This window comes from Prunus dulcis, chromosome 6, assembly GCF_902201215.1.
Source record: "Prunus dulcis chromosome 6, ALMONDv2, whole genome shotgun sequence".
NCBI classification, from domain to species: Eukaryota; Viridiplantae; Streptophyta; class Magnoliopsida; order Rosales; family Rosaceae; genus Prunus; species Prunus dulcis.
The window spans coordinates 11,415,148-11,423,020 of NC_047655.1; the positions used below are offsets into that span (position 1 = coordinate 11,415,148).

The 7,873-nt window shown below is 39.7% G+C and overlaps 1 protein-coding gene and 1 pseudogene across 1 annotated transcript; both read left to right on the forward strand.

Moving 5' to 3' along the window:
* The first annotated feature begins 2,987 nt into the window (after nucleotides 1-2,987).
* Nucleotides 2,988-4,706, forward strand: LOC117630271. Its single transcript, XM_034363019.1, has one exon. It carries the CDS (start codon nucleotides 2,988-2,990, stop codon nucleotides 4,704-4,706), a length of 1,719 nt encoding a protein of 572 aa, XP_034218910.1.
* A 1,930-nt stretch (nucleotides 4,707-6,636) lies between these two features.
* On the forward strand, nucleotides 6,637-7,723 carry LOC117630272 (annotated as a pseudogene).
* The last annotated feature ends 150 nt before the right edge of the window (nucleotides 7,724-7,873 follow it).

The following is a 7,873-nucleotide window of genomic DNA, read 5'->3' on the forward strand; positions in this document are numbered from 1 at the left end:
TCAATGGGTTTCAGAGAATAATGTTTTTGAGCATTTAATTATGAATTATGAACATGTATATCTTGAGCATTATTTTTACACGGTGGGGTTATTATGTTGTTTTAAATGCAAACTTTGTTTTTGTCCACTCACATGTTTTCAGTTTTACTCCCTCAGATAGTAGTCACTCAAAGATAGCTGCAAGCTGTGTTCGAAGCTCGAACTGTGAACTTCAGCAGTTAGGCTTTGTGTAATTTTATTTCTACTCAACTGGTTGTTGTAAACTAAATATGTTAGATGCTCTGTTACTGCCTATGTTAGGTTTTACTTGTGAGGCCGAAGGCCATTTTAGTATGTACTGTTATATGTTGAAAGCATACTGCTGGTTGGGATTATTTTTATGTATGTTATGTGGGTTGAATTTGTTGGGTTTGCTCAATTTACAGGGGAGATTCTGCTAAATTTTTGGTAGAATGTCTAAGTTTTTAGTAAGTGGGCCCGACATCTGGTGATGTAGGTAACAAGACGGGATTCGTCCCAGTTTTTGAGAAATTCCGTGTCACATCCCGGGATCGACTCCGCCGCAGCACGATATTGTCCGCCCTCTCTGCTCTCAAGGTTTTGTTTCTGAGAACTCACGAGCAACTTCCCAATGGGTCACCCATCCTGGGATTGCTCTAGCCCCAACTCACTTAACTTCGAAGTTCCCATGACTCCGAAGCTAGTGAGCTCTCAGAAGGCCTCGTGTTAGATAGAGGTGTGCATGTACATATAAGGCACATCACCCAACTCACTTAACTTCGGAGTTCCCATGACTCCAGGCGCAGTCGCGGGTTAAAATTTACTTATGTGTTTTATTGAGTGTGGTGCAGACTTTGTCGTTGGTTCTTAAATTCGGGTGAGAATGAGATGTGATTGTGTTAGGAGGTTAAAACCTCGTATGTTGGAATTGAGAAAGTTAGATGATGTATATTGCGTTTGGCATTCATAATTGTTATTTGAGTTTATTATTTGCCTTACTTAAGGCAGTATTTGGCTTAAGGATTTTGTTGATAGTTTCGTTTCGTTTTGGTTTATGTGAGGGCCGAAGGCTGAGTTTGTGAATTGCATGAAATTATATTGTGCGTCTTGCCTGTTGGGATATTAAATTATGTGTTATACAAGTTGGAATTTTTAAAAAATGTTCAATTTACAAGGGAGATTCTGCCGAAATTTCGGCAGAAAGTCTCGTGCCCTTATTCCTTTTTGAAAAAAGGAGGCTACAATTTTAGTGAATGGGCCCGACATTGGTGTGATGTCGAGATTTCCACAGGATTCGTCCCAGGTTTCCAAAAATTCGGGCCGGGTCCTGTCAATTGGTATCAGAGCCACTCTGCTGTGTGGTGTGAGTATGCCGACAAGGACGTCGGGCTCCTAAGGGGTTGGATTGTAACATTCCACATCGATCAACGGAGATGGGGTGATGTGCCTTATATGTACATTCCCACCTCCATCTAGCACGAGGCCTTTTGGGAGCTCACTGGCTTCAGAGTCATAGGAACTCCGAAGTTAAGCGATTTGGGGCTAGAGCAATCCTAGGATGGGTGACCCACTGGGAAACTGCTCGTGAGTTCCTAGAAACAAAACTGTGAGGGTAGAGATGGGGCCCAAAGCGGACAATATCGTGCTATGGCAGAGCCGATCCCGGGATGTGATAATTTGGTATCAGAGCCACTCTGCCATGTGGTGCAAGTGTGCCGACGAGGACGTCGAGCCCATAAGGGGGTGGATTGTAACATCTCACATCAACCAATGGAGAGAAGGTTATATGTCTTACATGTACATACCCGCATCCATCTAGCACGAGGCCTTTTGGGAGCTCACTGGCTTCGAAGTCATAGGAACTCCGAAGTTAAGCGAGTTGGGGACTAGAGCAGTCTCAGGATAAGTGACCCACTGGGAAGTTGCTCGTGAGCTCCCAAAAACAAAACCGTGAGGGCAGAGAGGGGGCCTAAAGCAAACAATATCATGCTGCGGTAGAGTCGATCCCAGAATGTGACATTCCAGGGCGAGTCTTGTCAATAGTACTTAATATAAAAAAAAACTCATGAATAACACCAGCATATGCTTCTTTTCCTAGGTGTGATTGCTAAGCTGATAATCTTATTATTCAACTTCTTCCTTTCTTTTGATTTTCTAAATATGGAAAACCAGAGGAGATATCATCTTGCAGACAGCCCCAAACCCCTTTGTTTTAAACTCCCTTTAAAAAAATAAATCAACTCCCTTACTACCTCCTAGCTCCTCCGCAAATATATTGGCTTTAACGTAAGACTCTCTCTCAGGGACTGTCCCAACCCTGGTTTCTTTGTTTAACATTTTCCTTTTCAAGCATTTCTCCCGATTCTCGTACCTAAAATCCAAAACAATCTTTCACCTTAGCGTCCCTCCATAAAGACTTCACCCTAGTCAGTGTCACCCGTAATACTAAGGTTTTTGGAAGTAGGATTATTTGCTTAGGTTTTGATTGGGTTGAATATGTAGGGTGTACTTATTAAATTTACATTTGTTTTACAATTTAATATATCATTTTTCTTCCTTTTATATTAGAGTAAATTAGTAATTCAATAAATAGTTTAGTAGTTGTGTCTATTCATTTAATTTTGGGATTTGTTTAACAACACTCTTGAAGAAAAAAAAATTATAAATTGACAACTGGGTCGATCAATTCTACAAATAATTCTATATTCATTGTTGCCAGCCAACGTTCTTTTATTTTATTTTACTTTCCCTCTTTTAATTAACCCTTGTTTATATATCCTACATTTAATAGAAAATAGGTTTTCGTCAAAAACGACGAAAAAAGAAAGAGGCCCTCTTACTTACGTTTCCTAGGGTCATCATCTCCAACAAAAGGAAAGAAAAAACCAACCCTAAAATTCACATTGTCAAGGCTCAAGGGTGAAGTAGGGAGAGAGAGAGCCGCAACCAACGAACCACTGCTCCTGCTCAATTTGAATATTAGAGAGATGATGATGACTGATATGTATAAAGCAGTGGTGCCGGGACAAGTGCGTTTGACAAGGACGAGGATTGTTTCGGATGATCCGAACAAAGGATGCCTCCGAAACCGAAACCTTAACCTTGTCAATGTCGTCGGCAAAGGCAAATTAGGCGGCAATATTTCGCCCCTACAACCAATGTCAATCCCAATCCAAAGAAGAAGGAGATTAATGGCTTCTTACAACAACAACAACATCTGGCATTGTATTCCCTCCTCCTCGTACGGTGACCCCTGCCTTGATCTCTTTTTCGACGCCCTCAGACCAGAATATAGAGATGTTAACCCCTGCCTTAAATATCTTGAGCAACTGCTTCCCTTGGCCTGGTCCCACGATCCCCTTACCACCCTCAAGCTCATCTTCACCTTCCATTCACTCTATTTTTCTGAAAGAAAGTTCGACACGGCCTTGCTTTGGCTCCTCCACAACCACCCCAAGACCCTGTTACGCAACCTCCACTCTATTGCCGACTTTCCTTTTTTCGACTGTCCCGGCCGTGAGAGTTGGTCCCTTGTCCAAATTCTCTACAACGTCCTAGTTCAGAAACCAGACGGCCAAGTTCACGACGCTGCAACGCATCCGCATCTTCATCCTGAGAGGTACCACCGTGACCCCGATTATAGACTGTTACACGATCGGGTTATACATATTTTCGTGGAGCGGTTGAAATCTGATATTGACAAAATGGAGCAATCTGATTATATCAGTGATGCTGCAGCGTGTTGCACTTCCACACTATTGTGGGACAAGCACCGCACGAGCACAATTTTTCTGTGTGATAGCATTGCGAGAAGGCTTTCCCTTCCAGGATCAGATCAATTAGAAGAGGAGTTTTTGGTGCCTTTGACCAATTACGACAACAAAAAGATTAAAAAGCAGAATCTGGAGGAGGAGTATTTGCACAAGGTGAAAGCAGCAGCAGATTTAGGAGGCGGCATTGGCATAATAAAGCCGGATGCTTTGCTTCCGCATCAGTTCATAGGATATGTAGGAGATAAGGAGAAGGAGGGTTTCGGCGAAGTAATTGAGCTTCAGTGGAAGGCAATGGTGGACTTGTACCAAAAGCAGGGCGAGGATTTGAGCAAATTCAAAAATATGTTGGTGGTGCCCCAGTGTCGACTGAAATATCATTTAGAGATTGGTTTGGGACTTTTGGTGTCTGAACTGAGCGAAGAGCCATGGAAAGGAAAGTTGATTGGTGGAGGAGGTGAGCCATTCTTCATACGAGGTGATAATGATCTCAAGTCCAAGTGCGAGTTGTGGTGGAAATCCGATAAGTCTAGTGTTTTGGGTGTGATTGATTTAATTTTGGAGGTGGGTGTGAATATGAATTTGAAGGCAGGGCAGATGATCAAGAAGGTGATTGTGTTCACTGAACTAGAATCAAGGGAGTTACAGTACCAGTTGCTCCGGAGCGAGTATGAGGCAATACAAAGCAAGTATAAGGACAAAGGGTACGGGAATGATGCGGTGCCACACATTTTGTATTGGGATTGGGATTGGGATTTTCAGACGTCGTCGGATTCCTGGATTTGTACACAACATCCAGGCTTCACGATGTTGAAAGGCTCCTCCGACAATTTGGTCAAGTCCTTCTGCCACAATGCCGGGGAAATTGGTCCGCTCCATCTCATGGAAGCAACCATCGCTGGCAAGGAGTATCAAACTTTCACTGTAGTCGATTGACCTCTTAACTTCAACTGATGTTGATCAATCACTAGGTAGAATCTTGATTTCAGCTAGATTCCTAAGCATCATTTGCTTTATTATATTATATGGAGTGATATTATGTTTTAAGTTTTGGCTTGTAATTCCATCTTATTCGTCACCGCTTAAAAGTTCATTTGGTAATTGAGTAATATTGATTTGGTATATCAGCTCTCTACACTAACATCCTTGGGAGCATATAATATCCACGCAAAGGGGATTCAAACCCCTGCTATTTCACTCCTTCAACGCCTTAATTACCTAAGTGACAATACAAAACTCATCAGATAATAATAACAAAGATAAAGTAGGAATAGGTGAGTAAGAGTTGGCTGCAGACAATGGTTAAGACGGGTGATGTTTTTCTTTCACTAAAAAATAAATTATTGACTATTAATTTAATTATAATTAAGGACATGATAGCAAGAATTAATGACACGATATATTCTATCTCATTTTGGACTCAAATTAATTTAATTACATTAGTGTATGTACAATTACTGCAAATACATGCATATTCTAAAGAAAGGAAAGAAATAAAGTAATTGTGGTAAAGAGTAACATGAATGCAATACAAAAACGAATTGAAACTAATTAACATGAGTGGTTTCCAAATATAAGTTTTTGAAAAAATAAAAAAGGAGTGATGATGATGAACTGACTTTAAAAAAAGAATTGAGGGCTGATAAAAATTAAGAACCGTCGTAAAGGAATCACTACATTAGTGTAGTGGTTCGGAGTATTTACTTCCTCATGCAAGGTCTTGAGTTTGAGTCCTAGCATTCGTGTAGCGTGTGTGAGTTTAGTATATTATCGCCCCTCTCAATAGGAAAGGTCCTGAAAAAAAAATTAAGAGCGATCGGTTGAATTTGAACAAATTCATGTCTATGGTTTTCTTTAACCACTTCATGGAAAGAAAGTACTATGACATGATACTCCTCTTAAATAAGATTGAGGAGGTTCCTTGGTTTACATAATCATACCCCAGTAATAGTATCCTCTGACCTTACTCAAAGCGGTGTCTCTCAGCTTATGCAGTTTTGTTTTGTTGCAGTTGGAGTTGTCTTACTCCCCCAATGGTATTAAGTAGAGGATTGTATACCATCTTAAAACTATCGAAGGAAAATAAGTTTCTCTTTATTAGAAGCTTATTTGGAAAGTCTTTGACCTATGCCCTTCCTTCTAGAATCAGTGATGCTTTTGTTGTAAACTTTGTCTGCGTCTATGTGTAGTTAGCTGATGTAGATCTGACATCATTTACCTATCCTCCTTTATCTTAAGTAAACGCAGAGTATATGTGAATTACATCTAATAGCTCACATTCCCATTACATGAGGTGTTGAAGTTATTGTTGTTTTAGCTGCATAGAACTCTAAGATGTCGGAATTTGTCCCTGTAAAATTTGATATGTTGGCAAGTACTCTTGTACAGAAGAAAATATGTGCTTGTGCAAGTGGAGGATACTATATGGCAATGGCAGCAGACACCATTATTGTTGCAGAAAATCTAACCTTAACTCAGTGATTGTGAGTAGTAGTAATTGGAAAGAAAGAAAAAAATGAATGACAGGAAAAATAATGCAAATATAACTTTTGGAAAGAGAGCCAAACTTGGATCAAGCAGCAAGGAAGCATCTCATGGCCAGAAACATACACACACACACACACACACACACACCCAAAAGCTTTCCCACACAACCCTCTGTCGAAGAATGACTTTTATGAGCAGCAAGGAATAACCAGCAGTTTAAGTAATGAATCCATCAATAGCACAATAAGCTCATTCAGTACTCTAGTACCGCATGCACATATAGTGTAATTGTGATTTGTGGATGACCATATATATATATATATATATATAGAGAGAGAGAGAGAGAGAGAGAGAGAGAGAGAGAGAGAGAGAGAGAGAGATGAAGCCTCTCAATAAGCCATATTCTTTGTTTTCAGCATTGTGGTCATCATCTTCATATTATTCAGTTTTAATTTTAGTGTTTGTAGTACCCTTTTTTGTGATATCAGTGCTTGTTTGCACTTCGGGTTGGTCTTCATGGACATGGAGATTTGGCAACAACATATTGGAGACTGACTATTCTTCATCCCTAGCTGTCTCTACAAGATCAAGACCTTCTCAAGTGCTTGAAGCTGCGGAAGCTCATCATATTAATTCTTCATCATTGTCAAAAACAAATGAAACAACACCACATCTTCTCCCTCATCAAATTGTAATTAAGATTTTGAATTTTTTTTTTTTTTTCATGCATGAACATTTTAACTATATGTATCATTAATGCGTTTCTTCAAGTTGACAAAGTAGCTCATTGTTCTACTGGTGTTACATGACCACAGGGAGAAAAACAAGAGATGGTATGGAATGATCAAGGCCTAGGAGCTGATGAAGTTAACGTGACTTCTGCATCAACAGTAACTACAAAGAGATAGAGCAGGTTAGAGAAACTTGAAGCAAATTTTGCTGGAGTTCGGGCTTCGATAAGAGAAGCTGCTCGAGTTCGAAATCTAACCTCTACCCATGAAGATCCCGACTATGTTCCTAAAGGACCTATATACAGGAATGCAAATTAATGCTTTTCAAAGGTATTTTAATTACAATCCTAATTATTAGTACAAATAGTTTTTACGACTTGGATAATGATTCTTTATAAATCAGAGAAAAATTAAATTGATTGAACTGCGGGAGTTATTTTGGAGATGGAGAGGCTTTTCAAGATATATGTATATGAAGAAGGAGACCCACCAATATTTCACAATGGTCCTTGCAAGAGCATAGGGAGGTTTATTCATGAAATGGAAATGGAAATGGACAATAACATTTACAAAACCACAGACCCTGATGAGTGTGGTGATGTTTATTTTCTCCCATTTAGTGTGATGATGTTGGTTTACCTCTATGCGGCCGACTCCCATAACACAAACTCCATTGGACGGGCTGTCATCGACTATGTCAATCAGGGCCAACCCAGACATTTTGGTGGCCTATAGGCAAAAATTAAATGAGGCCCTTAATATATATGTTTTTTTTAAAAAAAAAATTTGCTCATTCTTTTTTTCTTTTTATGAAAAGGGGGTGAAGTACCTGGTTAAATAGAAGAATTTCATTCAACTAACCAAAAAAAAAAAAACCAAAAGTAC

What these genes read in the sequence shown, in the direction of transcription:
- LOC117630271 (XM_034363019.1), top strand. Translation starts at nt 2,988, where the DNA reads ATGATGATGACTGATATGTATAAAGCAGTGGTGCCGGGACAAGTGCGT.